Source organism: Anabas testudineus, chromosome 17, assembly GCF_900324465.2.
Source record: "Anabas testudineus chromosome 17, fAnaTes1.2, whole genome shotgun sequence".
In the NCBI taxonomy this organism is placed as follows: domain Eukaryota; kingdom Metazoa; phylum Chordata; class Actinopteri; order Anabantiformes; family Anabantidae; genus Anabas; species Anabas testudineus.
Window position 1 is genome coordinate 15,178,267 of NC_046626.1, and position 19,729 is coordinate 15,197,995.

General features: G+C 40.5%; 2 protein-coding genes and 1 non-coding gene across 3 annotated transcripts; 2 read left to right on the top strand and 1 right to left on the bottom strand.

The window, feature by feature from the left end:
* Positions 1-8,304: 8,304 nt before the first annotated feature.
* Positions 8,305-10,755, top strand: oprk1 (opioid receptor, kappa 1). Its single transcript, XM_026374010.1, has 3 exons — positions 8,305-8,549; positions 9,152-9,504; positions 10,217-10,755. The coding sequence occupies exons 1-3, from the start codon at positions 8,305-8,307 to the stop codon at positions 10,753-10,755; spliced, it is 1,137 nt and encodes a 378-aa protein (XP_026229795.1).
* A 4,977-nt stretch (positions 10,756-15,732) lies between these two features.
* On the top strand, positions 15,733-19,007 carry chmp5a (charged multivesicular body protein 5a). Its single transcript, XM_026374036.1, has 8 exons — positions 15,733-15,894; positions 16,236-16,340; positions 16,427-16,473; positions 16,701-16,794; positions 17,240-17,311; positions 18,031-18,139; positions 18,285-18,400; positions 18,586-19,007. The coding sequence occupies exons 1-8, from the start codon at positions 15,826-15,828 to the stop codon at positions 18,634-18,636; spliced, it is 663 nt and encodes a 220-aa protein (XP_026229821.1). The 5' UTR covers positions 15,733-15,825; the 3' UTR covers positions 18,637-19,007.
* A 471-nt stretch (positions 19,008-19,478) lies between these two features.
* Positions 19,479-19,570, bottom strand: trnar-ucu. Its single transcript is given in 2 exon segments — positions 19,479-19,514; positions 19,534-19,570. It is a non-coding gene; the product is annotated as a tRNA-Arg (tRNA).
* Positions 19,571-19,729: the final 159 nt, after the last annotated feature.

A 19,729-nucleotide genomic window follows, 5' to 3' on the forward strand; every position in this document is an offset into this window, starting at 1 on the left:
CCCGGTGTTCCATCTGCACTTCCTGCACACGGTTCAGCTGTTGCTGATGTTGCGACAGCTAGATAACAACACGGATAAGATCGAGTTTCCTTATCACATCGTGTTTGATTGTCCAAGTGACAGCAGCGCACGTCTCGACAAGCTGTGGAGCACACGTTTTTAGTTCATTTTCTTTTCAGATGTTTTTGTTGTAATTACGTCTGCCTTCTGTTCTGTTATGTAGCATCTGAAATTGAAAAAACAGGTAAAGCCTTTTCCAAACAGATCTTCACCCAAACAGAGTCAAGAGGAGTTAATTGTTTTTTAGAAAGCTGAAATACAAAAGCATCACTTGATGAATATTAACTTGTTTCCACGCTTTCACTTCATAGAATAAGTAAACACTCGGGGGGTCACTTTATCAGATGCACTTCTGCAATCTAAACTAATTCCACCCTTAATATGTTAATATTAACTTTTTTTTTTCGTCCCTTCCTCTAAAACACCACTAACTCTGACCTCAGTGCGATTACATCTCTGACACCTCTGTGATTGTTATGCTTAAAATGACAGAGCTGTTATATTATATTGCAGATATGTAGATGTAGGCTACCTCATCAAGTGACCAGTACGTGCACACATTTTGCTATGTTGTTTATTTATTACTTTTTTATGTGTAGAATTGTTGCTTGTCATTTTTACACGTTTCTCAAATGTAAATATTTAATGTTTGGGCTGCTGTTCATCAGACAAGACGAGACTTGAAGAAATCACCTTAGTCTTTAAGAACTTTGATGGTGATTTTTAACATTTAATGGCATCTTATAGACCACAAAACGTGGTCAAGTCTTGAACGTAACAAATGGATGAATCCATAACGGACATAATGGTTAGTTGCAGCTGTAACAGACACCTAAACGTGGCCCTCCAGGCATATTTCAGTTCCACAGAATGATTTGCCATTTTAACATTATTGCCATCTTGCTCCACTCCTGTTGATTGCAGCAAACTAGACAACACCTTAGAGTCTCATAAAATATACATTATTATTGTGTACACCTGTTACATTAACAACATAACAATGAATACTCATCCCAGTCTGACAGGTATGGTTTGGTTGCTGTCTAATAAAAATGCAAAAGCTTCCAGTTGTGAGTTAAGGATGATTCACTGAACTGATGCTAAAATGGGTTCTCCTGCAGGAAACGGTAATTGCAGATCTCACGGAAGGCCGACACCTTAAGTCCTTGAAATAACAGTTACTGTGTTCCTCTACAGTCTCCACAAAAAATGACCATAACCTATTTGTTGTGAATGAGTGGCTCTTAAAAGTAAGTTATGTTTCAGATGATGATGTGAGTCAGTGAATCCACTGTGTTTCCATCGGGAGTTAAATTGAATCTCAGTTGTTTTCATCTGACTTTAGCTCCAGTATTAACTGTGCCGTGTCTTTCACAGCTTTTTCCTTTTTTATTTATTTCAAATCATTCGTAGGGAGAAGAAACGGCTGTTTGAATGTATTTTGACTTCTATAATAGGAGGAGCTCATTATGTCTGAGTTTTTAATGTGCTGTAACTAAGAAACGGCACCCAAGGCATGTTTTTTTTTATATATATATATATCGTGCTAAGTTCGAGAGCTGCATTTCATTTTCCTCTTAATGAATCCCCGTAGAACAATAGAGCCCCGTCAACATCAACACGCTTGAATGAAAAGTCATGGGTGTAATTATTCTAATGTTTTGTTTTCTCAAACAGTTCAAACAGTGACATAACTCACCCAACTGAGAAAGAACAACCACAGAAACATGACTACTACATACTAACATTTTAATGCGTGCATGTCTGTTGTAGATTTCAAGTAAATGCTGCGTTTATTTTGATCCTGTCCACTGTGAGTGACACAGTGATATAAGAGCACAGTACACAGTAATGACAGACGATGAGAATGAGAAAATGTTTGCAGATGTATTGAAAATCAATCACTGGAATCTCTCATCTGCTAAACCACTCCGATTCTTCATTCGAGACACTGTAGAAGCACCTTTGGCAGCAGTAACGGCTTTGAGTCTTCGTGGCTGGGTCACTACAAGCTTTGCAGGACTGGCTCTGAGCAGTTTATCTCATTATTCTTGGCAGAGCCTCTCAAGCTCCGAAGTGAAGTGGTATAATAATACTTAGGAAGCCACCATAATGGGGTTATTACGAGGTCTTTTCATTCTCTTGCAGCTCGGCTATGATAACAGCCACTGATGTAAATGGTGGCGTAAGGTGACACAGGGCAAGCTTACTGATTGTAGATTGTCAACATTGGTGAATCTTTGTAAAGTAAAAGTCATGACACATACAGTGTTACGCTTATACTGCAGCTCACATTACATTACATTACAGCCCTTATTATATTGATAATAAAAATAAATTACAGTTAACAAAATAACACATTACATCAGTTCTAGGCAATATTTTAATCTTATAAAAGTACATGAAATGTCTGCACAATCAGGGGCCATTGTCTCTTTATAGTAATAACAGTATCTCAGCTCATACCTCTTCCCTCTTCTCATCTCTGTCAATGTAATGCTCCCAAAAGACATACATAGAATAGTTCAATTCATTTTATTTAGATCGGGCGCGCTCAAATCTCATATTGTTAGGATGGAGAGGACTATAACAACGTGATGTGTTCACACGAGCACGGTGCAATTCAGCTGAAAGTTGACGAACCTATTTACGGTGATTGTTTTTGTAAGATTTCAAATGTGCAGAATCTCATTAAAACGTTCTTATTTGCATTTCATTTGGATGTTTAGTATTTACTACAGTCGCTGTCTGCTCTACTCACAGATGTGAGCCAGAAGGCCAGGCTGGCTGCAGCATGCTCATAAGTTATCTGCTTCCAGATGCCTCAGGTGCTGAAAGTAGACATGTTTTTCATCTCTGAAGTCTCTGCGGGAATCACTGAGACATCCAAACTAAAAAATAACAAAAGTCTATGCAAACTTTCCACCAGACACCTTCTCATTCTTCAACTTTTTAACCTTTATAGACAAGAGAATCCATATTCAACATCGACATCTAGAGCCTCCTGAGTGTGTAACTGCCCTTAAACTACGGTAGGACGCGAATCTGGTTTCCACCTTTGCAAACTTTGCTGCACCCATGCCTCAAATCAAATCAAAGGCATCTAAAAGCTCTGGGGAGCTGGGATGTACACAGTGTCAATATTTATGTAGAGGCTCACGGTTGCAGTTGCCAGGCCTTACTTTGCTCTGAGCACTATTTGCAGTGGCTGGTACTTCGTGGTCCCCGTGCAGGCTCACCTGCAACAGCTGTGTGAACTCTGGACCCTGAAACAGATGGTTTTTCTTCACGTCTTATTGTTATGCTACTCACATTTTTTGCTAAGGGTCAAGGCAGAGGGTGGACTGACTGTTTGTGTGCAACTTCAGAGGTTTGGTCTATGGGACTCTGGGGCTTCATGTGTCTAAGATCTTGTCCTGAGGTTCCCTTTCTTGTAGGATGGGTGGTTATCTCAGGTTATTTAATGTATGCAGGTTAAAACAGACAAGTTTCCTGTTCATGCTTCCATATTGTTTGTTTTTGACATCTTCATCTGCACCAGCCCAGCTGACGGGGAGAAGATTATTGTTGCTTTGTTACATCGATCAAATCCCTGTGCTCTTGTAACCATGGGTCAGAGACTGTCCGTTCCCATAGTGACAATCAAAACAAGACTCTGCCTACAGCCACGCAGCGTGAAGCTCAATTTAAGACTGCATCTGAGGAGAATCGCAGAGACCGGAGTGTTTACGCCTCACTCTCAAGTCTGACAATAAAGCTCCTCTGTGTAACATTAAATCGTGCGTACCCGTTATGTCATGCTGTGAAATCAAATGTGCTATATGGACACTGGAATTACCCCCGTTCCCGAGGCTTTCAGTGCTCGTCTTCATATCGCTTACAACCAAGTGCAGGTGCACGGTAATCACTTTCCTGCTGAGCTGTGTGCAGTCACACTAGTTTCTTTGTAAAGAAGTTTGTTTTTTAAGGCCCTGCCTGTTCCAGCACAATCTCCCAAGGTTTCAAGAGGAGCTTTGTTTCTGCAGTGTTATTGCATCATGTTCTCAACATTTTTGGATGCACCTCTAGACCTAGAGCAGCTGCTGACTGTATAAATACTATACCTATAACTCAAGAATGGAATATTTAGATCTTAAGAAATGGATTCACTATAAATAAAAAAGAAATAATGGAATTTAAATATCTTAATGTCTTGTTTACTGTGTTTACAGTGCGTGTGGATGTCTGTTCAATGTGTTTTAAAGTAGTATAGGAGACAACAAACTCTTTCCATAAAGCTTTGTTGTACGCTGTGTAAGTCTATGTAGAATAAGTTTACACACACACACACACACACACTATGTTCTGCTCTTTCAATAATTCAGTTTCCTGCTCCCATGAGTAAATGTTCTTTGTCAGCATTTGGACAAGTACAACCAAAAGCAAAGGACATTTTGTGCCATGCCTGAAACACAAAGCCTGTGCCAAACTGGAAGTGAATTCTCTGAAGGGACGATGCATCAGCTGCCGATCACATTTTCACAAACCAAGTCATTTTCACCCAGAGCAGAACCAGGCAGACCTGAAGTGACCACGCCATCTGGACACGTGTAAATGAAGGTGATGATCTTTGTGAGGCAGGGCAGCATCTGCATACTAAGCTGTTTGCATACAAAGATGTGTGTACGCTTGGGATTTACTCTCCATATGTAAACATCAGCGGTTGATTATCTCCGTGCAAGAACCGGCATCTGACTCAGACGTCAATGCAGATCTATCGTGATTGGCCCCGTAGCATACAAAAAGCACCCACATGTGGAAATTGTAATCTTCTGGGTGATTTACCCAAAGAAATTAATGTTTTCTCTTGTTCTTTTGAACCAATGCAGGAGATTTATGAAATCTCCCCCAGTTTCTAAAGCTGCAAAAACTGCTGCAGCATCTTCTGGGGAAAAACAACTTAAGATACTGATCTGGTTTGATGAAGGGTGTTACAGACATTTATAGTTAAGACGACACAAAAGCCAAATTAACAATAAAACACTTTCAGATGATTTTCCCAAACTTCTCCGACCACTTTTTAGAACCATGGTGTCATAAATCCGTTTTCACCAACTTAAAACAAGTCTTCTGAGCTATTAAAATGTCAGCGTTTTGAAGAACAGAACAAAAGCATTTCACCCCTCTCCTGTTATGACCTTCTGAGTAGACGTCAAGCAAAGCACAGTGATTAATATCATGTAATGAGACATTACTACAAGCTTTGACATGATTGCAAATGGATGAAGAAACGGCTTTTAAAATGAATAAATAACCTGTAAGAGCCCAAGAATGGAAACAAACCATTAAGATAAAGTTCAGTCTAGTCTGCTTTAACATGTTTTCTCTGATTGATTTACATGGGGCCGACACAATAACATGATAATTGGAAACGTACTTATCTCTTGTCGTATGAATGCACGTCAATTTGACCTAACTTTATCTAAGAACCCGGACACTGAATGTTCATTACACTGACAATCAGAGGGTTGTGAGTTTTCTTTAATCTGTCTGTCCACTTCATAAATTCAAAATGAACATTTAAACCCAGATGCCTCAGTTCACATTGTTTCTCCAGACACATGGTGTGAACGGGAGCAATGGGTGGGTGAACAATGCCTTGTAATTTGGTGGGTTGTTGTACCAAACAAGTTTATTTATTTTTTTTTATTTTTGCAAGAGGACACAACTGCTGGATTTTCTCCCTGGAAAAAGGGAAAAAAACAGATGTTGCAGTAAACACACAGTCTGGGAACAGAATCAAATGGATGTGACTGAAGATATGAAGCACTGCTGCCCGTGAATACTAATTGAGAAATTTGAAACCTCTGAAATTTAATTTTCTCAGACAGTTGCATTAAAATGCATTCAATCATTAGTATTTTTTATTTGTCAGGAGACTTTGTATAATATAGAAAAAGTTGCTAATAGTGATGAACACATACAGACTAATCATTTTAGCATCTTTCAGCTCACTGTTTTGGTTTCTTGATCTGCCACCTCTCCAGCCTGCATATGAAAAAACAGTTTTGTGGTTTAATCAATAATACAGTAGTAGAATCAAATGAGTGATGCATTCAGCACATGGAGAAGGTTTTGTGTCTGTGAAATTCACATTTTGCTGCTCAGGGAGAGAGTTTCTTATTTTCTCCACAAGCTGCTTTAAAATTGAGGCGCCTCTTTTCTTGTTGATGCAATATGGCAATGAATGTTCGACATATTCCACAGGAAACTAACAATGTGTCTGGAGCTACAATTGTCAAATCACGAAGCTTAAATTAGATGCACTAAAATGAGACGGTAATCAACCCTGCCTTCTCATGTAATCTTTTAGGATAACACCAGTAAAGAGATGATTCTTTTACACGGTGAGACATTTCTGCTCAAAATATAAAATGAGCAAATCTTCCTGTCGAATGCCTGTCTTCGTCGCGAAGCTATTAATTGAAGTGTTTTGCTGAATAGACAGTGCCTCAGGTCATTATGCAAAGAGTAATGCAAGAGGAATTTATTCCCCACCTCATCTATCTGCTGGAGGTTATATAACAAACACTTCCTCTCCTCCGCTGGAACTCAAATAAAACAACCTGCTTCAAGTGCCAGAGGAAGAGTAGCAGATTGTATCTGTGCACAAACTGACCTTTGGCACCTTGTTATTATTAGGATGAAGAGGAGAGGCGGTATCTTTGCCCCCCACCGTCACTCTCATATGAGGAGTGATGCAGGCGTTACTGGGTTAAGCTTTAAACTGCTAGTTCAATGTTCAAGTAGGAGCTCTGTAAAGTTGCATTAAATATTTGCAATGACAAACACGCGCAGCGTCTCACAAAGTCAAGGCTGCACTGTCTTCAGCAGCAGAAACGTACAAAAAGCCTTTGTCACTCAAGTAACACCTGGCTATGATGGGTCTCCAAGCAACAAGTGTCAGTGCATGAAACAAACGAAAGGAAACGGCACCCACTTCATTATGTACCAGTTGAAATCTGTCTCCTATCTGTTGGAGGAGAAGAAAAAAAAGAGGAATAGCCTGTGATTTCTGTCGACAGGGGTGTTTTCTTTAGTTAGAGCTAGATTTTTCCTTTCATTTGGAGCCTTCAGTGCTGCTACATTGTGTGCTGTTGTGGGGGGATGATGATTAGCAGCCCCATGTGTTAAGGCAGTGGGAAAATAAAAAAGAGAAAATGCACACGAAACAAGTGTAAGTGTAAGAGCTGCAGGCGTGAAAGGAAATAATGAAAATCACGTGCTTCTCTTCATGCAGCAAAAACATATTCTGACCAAAACAGGGTCGCACATGTTCATTGCTGCCCATGTTATTTACACATCGCCCAAAATCTGTTGCTTGTTGCTTGCAGTCCTCACAAGGTGAATCTCAAGGTTGCTGTTGAGAGTCCTTCTTGTCCTTCTGCCTCTCTTCAGCATCTGATGGGACTCTGACATGTTTGCATTGCAGCGGTAGTTCACACTGGAGTCGCTAGGGAACATATGTTGGCTCCATAGATGGGAATTAAAAGTCTCTCAGAAAGATGTGCACGTATTTAATCACACTTAATAACAATAAAATGTGTTTAAAGATGTGAAATATGAGCAAACAGATGTTTGAGGCCACTGTTTTATAGACTGGGGGGGGTCATCAGCATTTATTTAATCATCAATTAATTAACAATAACAGTGATATATAGACTAATAATTAATTGCTGGCTGTATTTTTGTGGTAAATATGGTTTCAGCTCACTGTGAGACACGCGGTTAGAGCCTTTCTGCTGGCTGGATGCTGTCACATCTGTTGGCTCTGCCTCTGATGTCACTGAATGAGCAGTGCGGGCTTCCAGTGCGCACCATCGGGGGACACAGCGGTGGCACAGGCTGGGCTTTTTTTTTTTCCTGTTCGTCCACACAACTACCCAGAAACCCTTTGTTTCAGACACATCCCCAGTATTTGGATTTCAGTCGGTGGCTGATGAGACCCTCCTCGTTAGTTTGGTTTTATTTCAGTGAACTTTTGGAGGCGGAAAAGCAGGTGATGCTACTCTTGTGTGATGCTTGTCCTTGAGCGCGGGCTGTTGCGCTCCCGTTCACTGGAGTTATAATATGTGCTAATGTATAAATTTGATCTTCGTTTTTGTCTTTAGTAGTCGCCACTAATCCAGCTGTCTTGACCGGTTAGTGGAGCGGTCAGTTTCACGCACAGGAGCAGCCCGGCCGGTGCCGACGACGCTCAGCGCCATGGAGAGCAGCGTGGTGCACATCTACAAGGAGGACAGGTGTCCGTCGGGCCAGCCGGACCAGTGCATCCCAAACTTCACCTGGCAGCCCGGCTTATCGGACATCTTCAACTACACACCCAACGGCACATGGGACGCTGAGTCCGAGCCTATGTCGCCCATCATCCCCATCATTGTGGCGGTGTACTCCGTGGTGTTCGTGGTGGGCTTGGTGGGCAACTGTCTGGTGATGTATGTCATCATTAGGTGAGTTTGAATTTTCTCAGCTTTTAATGTTAGGAGACAAAAAGCGACGCGCGTCGCGCTCCTGGCTCCGTTTAGTGTCATGAATGTTTGGAGTTTACAAAAGCTCGGATCCAGCGCCCTTCACGGGCATACGTTGAAAATGGTCCATGATTGACTATGACACTGAATTAATTACATTTGTTTATTTGCTTTTTCTTACATTTCCATTTATTCCCGCTGTTTGTGCCCCACGGGGCGTTTCCTTTGCATGTGCCTGTGTTTAAAGGTGTTTTTATTGGTAAACTCTGTTCTTCACCAGAAGTGACTGTAATGTCAGTATTTCTTCTCAGAGATGATGTGAGGTTCTGTGTAAAGCCTCATCAAGGTCTTTTTTTTTTTTTTTTTTTTTTTTTGCATGTGAAATCAGCTTTCATAGATTTAATTCAAAACCGTGGAGCTGGGCGAGAGATGAGAGAGGTGAAAAAAAGTAGCTGTTGTTTTCCTCCTCTGGGTTTCTCTGATCCTCTATCGTGGGTGCTGGATTTAATCTGTTTATTCAGGAAAAGAGAGGAGCACCATGATAATTAAGCTCTTCAAGATCCACCCTTCTCCTTCTCCTTCAGATACACCAAAATGAAAACAGCCACTAACATCTACATCTTCAACCTGGCTGTGGCAGACGCCCTGGTCACCACCACCATGCCCTTTCAGAGCACCGACTATCTGCTCAACTCCTGGCCGTTTGGTGAGGTGGCGTGCAAGGTCTTCATCTCTATCGACTACTACAACATGTTCACCAGCATCTTCACCTTGACCATGATGAGTGTGGACCGTTACGTGGCCGTGTGCCACCCCGTCAAAGCGCTGGATTTCCGCACACCCGTCAAGGCCAAGATCATCAACGTGATCATCTGGGTGCTGTCATCTGCTGCCGGGATCCCTGCCATGATACTTGGCAGCACTCAGACCAATAATGGTATCATTCCTTTGATGTTAAACAAGTGTTTACAAGTGACTCTGACTCTTTGTGCCACCTATAGACACAAGACGCATCCACTGCAAAGCACTCTTCTAAGCAATTTCAAACTTTAAACACCACTGCATTCAAGCAGCAGCATCCTTATACTGAATTATCTCAATTAGCTGCAGGAAGCATCCTTCAGATCCCATAAAGAGGATGCTCTGTTGGTTTGACGAGAGCCTACATTGATAAGACTAAATGATACTGTGACAGGCATAATGGCTCTTCCTGACTTCCTGAGAGAAGAATAGATCTAGAAAGTTTTCTTTTTTTTTCTTTCAGCGACAGTCTAATGAATTGCTCAGGTTCACAATGAGCCTCCATTTAATGTAGCGGTGAGCCATTAGACTAGCTGATGAATCTGATTCTGGTTTTTACTTTTCCATACTGGCAACCTTACCGCCTTAATCAGTGAAATTGAATGCAGACATCTTTGGTTACCAGATCACAAGCACTAACGTTTTAAATATTTTTGATGTATTTCAAATTTTTAATTTCGTTTAGTTTAATTTCACCAGGTTCATCCAACACTGGTTTACCGCCACGTGCCAGCCTCGGCACAAAAACACATAAACTACGACCCGCTAGTATGGCTTCACACTCTTCTCATTGCTGTCTTGTTGTTTTTCTCCTGAATTCAATCTGACAGTGTTTGTGTGTTTGACAGGGACTACAGAGTGTGCCCTTCAGTTCCCAGAGCCCTACTCCTACTGGGACACCCTGATGAAGATCTGTGTCTTCATCTTTGCCTTTGTGGCACCTGTCATCATCATCACTGTCTGCTACACTCTGATGGTCATGCGGTTGAAGAGCGTGCGCCTGCTGTCGGGCTCACGCGAGAAGGACCGTAACCTCCGCAGGATAACGCGCCTGGTGCTGGTGGTGGTCGCCGTCTTCGTGGTGTGCTGGACACCCATCCACATCTTCATCTTGGTCAAGGCGCTGTCGGGCAGCGTGCCCGAGACTACTGCTGTGATGGCTGCTTACTTCTTCTGCGTGGCGTTGGGCTACACCAACAGCAGCCTCAACCCCATCCTCTATGCTTTCCTGGATGAAAACTTCAAGAGGTGCTTCAAGGACTTTTGCTGCCCAGGTGCCAAAGGACACGGGGACTGCCAGGGGGTGAGCCGTGTGAGGAGCACCCTACGGGACCACTCATGCCCCACAGAAGGCCGGGGAGACAAGAGACAGGCCAGATCCGTATGACTAGCCATGGACATGTCCTCTATGCCCTATCACGGCTGGGAGGACTCCAATGACCTGGGCTTGACTCAAATCACTGCCATCTAACAGAGAGGGCTAATTGTTATTTATGTATTTATTCAGCTTGTTGGTCACAGAATCCAAAAAGTGCAACGTATGTTTAGTTAAAGGATAAAAATGTTGTGATATTCTATGTTTTTCTAACTGTCAACAAATCCGATGACAAGACCAGAACCAACAAGGAACCAACAAGGAACCAATCTTGCAAACAAGCATTGCATCTTTATCCAAAGCATGGTACAGCGTGTTTATCCATTGTTGTCCAAAAACTCTGACACGGTTGTTTATTTGGACTCAGGCCTGCATACACTGTCCTGCTGCCGAGTGCCAAACGTGCATCAATCCACCAGTCAGACCAGTCCAAACCAAATACACAGTTTAAACCTAAAAACTGTTGTGCCCATCAAGTTGGTATTGGCCTTTTCATGAGACAGTGGGGAAAATATAGAACAACATCAGCTCAGTTAGAGCATAAATCAATGTTTAGAGGTTTATCATCTATGACATTCCTTCTGAAGAAATCGATACTTGCTGTTTTTTTTTTCACCTGGTTGATATCAGCAATGAAAAGATGGTGAGAGATATCAAAACAAACTAAAACCATGTACAGCCGGAGCTGCATTTTGTTCACCCTGCCCATAAACTGTTTCATAGTCTTTTACATTAAAGTAAATAACACACTGCAGTTCTCATGTGCATACAAATATGAAGCTGTTTTAATGCACAGGGGGAAATTCAATATGTTTTATGCGAACTGTGTAGTTTGGTGCCTGGCTGTATTGTAAATTTGCCTGTATCTAAATCTCCCTTTGGCAGGACACACGAGATAGAATATTTAGTAACGTCTCAGGGATCATTCTCTGTAACTCATGAGTCCAAAAAAATGAATCAAAGTATTCAAGATGGTTGACTTTGACAGCGCTTCAAAGCAGCATCAGCAGCATCTGGAAAACCGAACTTTGCGCTGTTGGTATTATTACACCTGAGACCGCTTTACACCTTTTAAGACATCAGATATTGTACATAATGTTGTCAAGCGGCATGTTCTCAACCTGTCTTAAAACTACTAGTACATGTGAAAACTGGGCAGAGGGCTCCAAGGCAACAGCCGACATAACAACAACACACTGTATCTACTCAACAGGGCTTTCAGTATTTAGTGCAGTTTAATGTTTATACCGTAAATCTCTGATCAACAGCTTTTCGGCTTGATAGCCATGCATTTGTGAATTTGTCCTCAAGAAAATGAGGATCTTTCATTAAAAAAGAAAATGCTGGGAAAAAATGTTAATTTAAATAGAAACGCATGGGATTTCCAGCTTTATTTCTTTATTACATGGGCTGCAGTGATTCTATCCTGTTAGACAAGCTTTTTAAAGGGTAATTTTGTGGCATTCTGTATCTGTTATTTAATATTTTATTTGCTGTACAGTAGAGAGGCAGATAGAAAACATAGGGAGAGGCAGAGGGTGTGACATGCAACAAGGGGCCCCAGCCAGACTCAAACTGGGGATGTTGCAAGTATGTGGCATGCGTACAAAGCCTCAGGCTCTCCCTGTTAGACAATCTTGAATGAAACTGTTCATTAAATCTATCTGTGAATGTCTACAGACTGCTCAGCTTGTAAAGAAGACTGATTTACTCCCTTGGTTTCCTGAATTATCTTTATAGGAGTCCCTAGGTCGTACAGAGTCGACATAAATATGAATATAAAGTTAATCAATAATATGTTTATCTATCTAAATCTGATCATGATAGCAGATAGTAATAGAAAATGTGTTTTGTGCCTTGTTTTGTGTGCCTTACAGTATCTCTAAAGTAAGCAGTTTGCTTCTTCTATAAGCTCAGCAATTAGCCACATCCATGTTTTGAAGGTATATTACTACTATAAGCTTACTGCTTACAAGTTATTGTAGCATTATCTATTATACTCAGTTAGAGTCTTACAGGGGACGTTGTTGACACCGTTAGCTTGGTTACAGTATGTGTTTCAGGTCCGAGCGTCATGTTCGTATAATGTGCTGCTGCCTTGTAAACTCATTGTATCCTTTGGGTGTTTTTGCTGTATCTCTTAGCTTTGAATGTCAAAACATGCATCAAACATGTGAAACGAAGTCACAATAAAGATGTACAAACGCGAGCTTGATGGACTGGTATATGCACCAAATAAGAAAGGTTCCCTTCTTAATGATATCCATGTGGGTTCAGAAAGCCATGAGATTATAACCCACCTCCTCAGTGATTCAGTCCTTTATTAACTCTATTCAACTCAGATTCTAAGTTAGTTTCCATGGTGAGCACGCTGACTCAAAAGCAGAAGTCCAAGGTTTATTGTACTAATTGTGAGACGTTTTGTATCGGTGGCCTTGCAGAGGAATTGGCAGTGACTGCAAGTTCAGGGTTTGTGTGAGGGGCTTAAGGATATGTTGCTGTTGCTATGCCCAGGTCTGGACGTAGCAACTTGATTTTATTATTTATGTGTGAGCAGGGGTGTGTCTATTGTCTAACATTTTAAAGGTGAAGGTGCAGTTTCCAGTAGAGTAGAGAAAAGCTCCGGGTTGATGGTGTGGCAACTTTTTTTTAACCGTTTAATTGAATGTGTGCTTTATCAAATTAAATATCCCATTAAATTCTTAATCTGTACACATGACACAAAAAATGTTGGATCAGTAGGGGCCCCCAACTATTTACACCTCCTCACAGTTTAGCTCATAACGATGCACAACCAAGAAGGAGGCGACACAGTGGGCAGGGAGAGAAAACGATTTTGTGTGTTTTTTTTTTTTTGCATTGTATTTTTTTACAAAGGACACAAATGTTTTTCTTCCTGCGGATGGCATTTGTCAAGGGTTTGCGAAAGATGCAGCACTTTGCAGCATGTGACGCTCCTAATGGTGCACAGTGAAGAGGAATTCTCCGAGATTTCAGAGGCAAATTAAATCAATCTGTTCTGCCCTGATGAAGCAGCCAGCCCTAATATGTGCACAAGACTGCTGTACTTTTCCACTTTCTGTCTCAGTCTCTGTCTCTCAAGGTACATGCGCGTTAGCCAGCAATTATCTTTACTGTAGCCAGAATCAGTAATAGGTTCTTGTGTAATAAGGCTCTAAGAGGTTTCATTGTTCAAAGGAAAAACTGTCACTCATCAGCTGCCGCACCTGGCGCATGCTACAGATAACAGTGATGGGGTAAATGTGAGGGGGACGTTCATATTACTTAGATTGTGTGGGTTATACTAATATTTATTAATTTATTGGTGGTAAAAATGACATGATTTGTAGTAAATAGTTTGCTAATAATCTGTGACGTGAAATTATTAGAAGAACAAGTGCAGCATGGCTGGATTCAGATTGTGAAAAATCTCTCTTTTGGTTTCTCACTTTCTAATGAGCCATAAAGTCTGCTATTGTGAATGAACTGTAGGTTTTATGGCTCATTAGAAGCCATAAATAACCTGGCAACCCAAAGGTTCACAACCTGGCAACCCAAAAGTTCATCTCATAAATAGTTTATAACTAGCGTCATATTTTTTCCATCTAATTCATTTCTCGAACTGCTCAAATTTCCTGTAAGATTTTTAGACCAATTATCGCTCTGCACATTACAAGGACAGGTATTATGAGAGGGAAGTACGTAATGCCCTCATTACATGAATTAAGGTCATATTCATTGTCTTAAACAATCAAATGAGTCTGAAACATATCAGAATCAGCAGTTAAAACAAAATTAGGTTTAATTTGTTTGCGCTCATACTGTACAAACACACATCCTCATAACTGACCTGTAAATAAGTGGTGACTGATTAACATTTGACCAAGCAATTAGATACAACTAATAAAGATAAATCAGGGTTATATTATTATGCTACACTTATAACACTGGTATTTCCTTATCGTGATAGTTTATATGGCTACTCTACAACATGATAGAGGGAAATTTATGTTTTATCAATTTGATAGGTGTATTTGCCAATTACATTTCAGATTAAGACTGTACATACAAACATGTGATAGGTCCATGAAATATCAGTCATTCCCAAACTTTAACCAATAAAAAATCAGCGCTTAATGAGAATTGCTCCTCACATGTCTGACGGATTTAGTTTTGAATAGTTATATATTCTATATTTATTCTTTATATCTTATATATTATATATATATAAGGTTCTGTGTGTCAGGGATGAACCATGTTCATGCATACAAGCATAAAACTATGAAGTGCTTGAATGCATATGTAAGTATAAATGAAAGTATATATTAAATTAGGCTTGTTAAAAGTATAGTCTGTGTCAAGATGTATACAAAAACTACACAGATCTACGCAAAACACAACAGAGACAGGCTATATTTTATCTGTACATGATAAATAATGTTGTATATGCAGTAATAATAGAAAACAAATATGGCATAAAAAGATTGGTATTGGTATATTTCAAATTTTCACTGGCAGAAACGTCTTTCTGCAGGCACACGTCGTATTTCCTGGAGAGAAATGCAGTGGTGGTCTTGGCTCTGAGGGCTCTCAGTCTGATTTTCCTCTGACAGGAGAGGTTTTGAAGAGGGGCTGGAAGGGGTAAGAGGGACGAAACCAATTTTTTAGACTCTGGATGCATCTGTGAGGGAGAGCACTGTGAGCCACACTATCTAAAAGATCAAATAAAAAGTGCCTTATTATAAGTGCTGCCCATTAATCTTTACCTTGTTGTTATAATATGATTGAAATCCCCATTTCATTACCATTACATCTGCAGTGGAGCTGTAACAAAGACTAGTGATGAATGCAGGGTACACGGGGACAATAGGGGCTCCACTGAAGCTGCCGTTCCACTGCTCACCACACGGGGGCAGCCGTGGCTCTAAGCTCCCATTGGCCACAGCTGTTTACACCAACCAATGAGAGCCTTAGTCGTCTGAACCGTTACTTCCGGGTGACTTCAATGAATAAATCCTTTTACATTTGATGCTTTTTTTGTATTTTCTAAGAAAAGCTAGCAGCTACTGAAAGGTTTAGAAAATGAACAGGATATTCGGACGAGGAAAACCCAAGGCGCCTCCTGCTAATCTGTCGGACTGTATCGGCACCGTGAGTACTGTCAGGCTCAGATGTATTGTTGTTTATGTCTTGATATGTGGCCTAACGGTGTCGTTACTAAGCTAGCAGGGTTACAAAGGGCCAGTGATAGCAGCAAACCGTGCTAGTTAGCTAAATAAACAAGCATCTCCATGGTTTAGACTGTGAAATAGAGATGTTACCAGAGCTTTTAGTTGACTGACTTGAGGCTGACTGAGCTGCTCCATCTCCTCTCATGTTTACCTCTGTAACACATATACAATACACAGAGGTGGAGCATTGGAGGGCAGTGTTTGGTCTCTTATGATGATACATCTCTAAGTTGTCTGATCTGCTTCACCCTCCTCTCCCAGGTGGATGCGAGGGCAGAGTCCATAGAAAAGAAAATCGGCAAACTAGATGCTGAACTTCTAAAGTACAAGGATCAGCTGAAAAAGATGAGAGATGGACCCTCGAAGGTAGCACACGTCCATTAAACCTTAGAAATGTGTTAGGGTCAAAAGATTATAGATGAATAACTGTATCTGTCCCTTTTGAAATGCAGAACATGGTCAAACAGAAGGCGATGAGAGTCCTGAAGCAGAAGAGAATGTGAGTCCTGCATCGTGTTAATATGTTTTAACATGGTTATCATACTGTTGTGTTGCAGATACCGTTGATCAATACTTTGTGTGGGCTATACAGTACATTAACCTATCAGTGTCAATATGTTGCAGTATTGCATTGGAGCTCTATTCAAATATCAAATAATAACACATCAGCTGATGGATTATTGTGAGATTATGTGTCACAGAACCGACTGTATTGTTTTCACTCAGGTATGAAGGTCAAAGGGAGCAGCTGGCTCAGCAGTCTTTTAACATGGAGCAGGCAAACTACACGATCCAGACACTAAAAGACACAAAAACAACGGTGAGAGCCACACAGCTTGAGAAGGGCACGCTGGTTTGGGTTAGAGTCAGGTTGATAGCATGTCTCTAGTTCTGATAATAATTTCTGTGAGTCTGAGCTGAGCTCAAGCCGGACAAAGTCATTCAAAAGTCAAACTTACACAACTGCAGACACTAATAAACATGTTCTGCTTGTAGAGTTGTGTCTCTGGTTGCCTCTGGTTTCTTCAAATAATTAATCAGTTACATGTGCAAAAAACAATGTTGTTTTAGTAACATATTGTATAAAAGATATCATGTGATTAGTAAGTCACATGACTAACTGATGGGTTACATTTACAGTATACAGTGTGATAGACACTAGCATATAGATAGACATTGTAGTTTGGATTTTTGATGCATAACATTGACTGAAAATAAACTGGAAAACTTACAGCAATTGTGATTTTTTATTTTTGTTTTTCCAGGTGGAGGCCATGAAGATCGGTGCAAAGGAAATGAAAAAAGCTTACAAGGACGTCAAACTTGATCAGATTGATGTATGTTTGTCCCTACAGTAATATACATTATATATTTTACCCTAATGTAATTTCACTCTGTATGAGAAGAATAACTTTAAGGCTACATGCCCACATTACATAGTGAAGTGGCTCAAATCCATCCCTTTGCCTTCATGTGACTCTGATCTAATTCTGATCCCAGTCACTTAGTGTGAAAAGACCAAATCTAATTATTTCAAATTAGATCTCGGTCACTGGGTCACTAGCTCGAATTAATATCTGATCTCTGACATTGTGGCTGGTGCCTTTATGTGGTGTCCTTAGTCTGATCCTTAGTCATTGTTGGACCTCGCATCAGGTAAAAATAAACACAGATGTAACAACAGAGATGGAGAAAGTGAAGAGAGGAAGACGTTAAGAGCATTGAGGGCTTACTGCAATGTGGCACAGCAAATAGCTTCAGTCCAATGTCAACCACATGCTGTATATAACACATTCTTACATTAATGGTTAAATTAGGCCTGGTGAGCAAATCTGACAATACCTGACCAACATCTATAAGATCAAAACTAACTTTACCATGTCCATATTTTTAATGCTGAATAACAAATGATACTCTGATACTCAAATGAACTCTTTTAACAGGTAATAAAATAAAACAGCTGATCATTTACATTTACAACTTGACAGTATGATGTGAGTAAAAAATTGCACTCTAGTTTTAGCCTGGCACTAACAGTGACTGTTTGAACTTCCAGGATTTACAGGACCAACTGGAGGACATGATGGAGGAAGCCAATGAGGTACAAGAGGCCCTGAGCCGCAGCTATGGCACTCCAGAGATAGATGAGGATGAGCTTGAAGCAGGTATACCTGATTGTCTCTGACATGTTTATTTGACATTTATTATGTGAAATTTTGATTTGAGAGGAGTTTAAAATGAATGTTAAGATATTTTAAACTTTATAAAAGTGTCTTTAGTACTTTGACGACAGTGGATGTGTGGTTTCAGAGCTAGATGCACTGGGCGACGAGCTGCTGCTGGATGATGACAGCTCCTACCTGGATGAAGCCTCAGCGGCCCCGTCTATTCCAGAGGGAATCCCCAGTGACAGCAAAACAAACAAGGTCAGAGTCTGCAGAGCTGACCTACTCCAGTCACTTGTTACACACTGGTCATGTTGTGCTTAGCAGTAAAGAGCTCATTTATATCTAAGCTGCGTACTGTTAAAGACCAACAACACTTTATTAGAAGCGCGTCAAATTTTAAAGATCTCCTTGCAGCCTGTTACATTTTCCCTTTTTGTTTTCAGGATGGCGTTCTGGTGGATGAGTTCGGCCTCCCACAGATTCCTGCCACATAAACAGCGAATGGATGAAAACAACTGCACTTCAACTGAAAACACTTTTATATGTAGAGTAACATTTATACATGCAAAACCATTTGACTTGAGAACACTACGATTTTGAAGCTGTGTTGGGTTGTGTGTGTTACTACTACTGTGACTGTGTTAGCATGTGGCCTTGTAACATACTGAAACTTTTTAAAAACGTTACTCCCCCTGTTTCCCCCATCGCTGACTTGTCTTAACACCTCAGTCTCATTAGTCACCTAAGATTAATTTATTCATTAATTTATAGTATTAATTGTTTTAATGAATTTTGTGTTTAGAAATTACAACGTGTGGAGATGATTCACGCTCAGTTTGTTCAAAATATCTGCAGATTATTTGGAACATGCAAAATAAATAGTGTTTTAATTTAATGTTGAATTATTATGGTTATTATTATACTGTACTTACAGCACCTCCCAAACACACACATTACCCCATTACATTTTAATGTTTGATGTCATTTTAAGTCATGCACAGATTAAAAAAAACCTCTGAAAAATCATCCAACATGCATATCGTCTCAGTTTAGCAGGAGGCTAAACACTGAGTGTATTTCAGCACATTATAATAATACATTTAACTGTATCTCTTTATACAATTTCTCCCAGGAAATAATGAAGCTAGTTAAATATTGAATCTGCACAGCATATTCAACTAACTAAAGAACCAACAATGTGATCAGAATGCAGAAATAACAAACATCACAGCAGCTTGTGTGTGGATGTTTGCTGCTGTGTGTTTCGGGGGCTGTGAGGTGGTCTTGTAAAACCCCTCAGTTAGGATTCACTCACCCGCTGCAGGTTTCAAAAGTCCGACTCTGGTGGGACTCGAACCCACAACCTTTGAATCACATCTCAAGTGCTTGACTAGAAGTCCAATGCGCTATCCATTGCGCCACAGAGCCAGATATCAGAGGGCCACAGCCGCACACGGAAACTTTTTATTTTTCTGAAGAAGTTTGTTGAAGACTTCTAAAACTTAAATCAGTGCATTTTAAATCACTATTTAAACATCACACCACGTGTAGACTTTGAAAAGGGTTTTGCAAAAAAAACGTACAAAT

Bases quoted from the DNA above. Each gene is read 5' to 3' on its own strand.
- chmp5a (XM_026374036.1), top strand. From the start codon at position 15,826: ATGAACAGGATATTCGGACGAGGAAAACCCAAGGCGCCTCCTGCTAAT. The intron at 15,895-16,235 runs GTGAGTACTGTC...CTCCTCTCCCAG, and splicing joins TGTCGGACTGTATCGGCACC to GTGGATGCGAGGGCAGAGTC. The intron at 16,474-16,700 runs GTGAGTCCTGCA...GTTTTCACTCAG, and splicing joins GTCCTGAAGCAGAAGAGAAT to GTATGAAGGTCAAAGGGAGC.
- oprk1 (XM_026374010.1), top strand. From the start codon at position 8,305: ATGGAGAGCAGCGTGGTGCACATCTACAAGGAGGACAGGTGTCCGTCG. The intron at 8,550-9,151 runs GTGAGTTTGAAT...CTTCTCCTTCAG, and splicing joins GTGATGTATGTCATCATTAG to ATACACCAAAATGAAAACAG. The intron at 9,505-10,216 runs GTATCATTCCTT...TGTGTTTGACAG, and splicing joins CAGCACTCAGACCAATAATG to GGACTACAGAGTGTGCCCTT.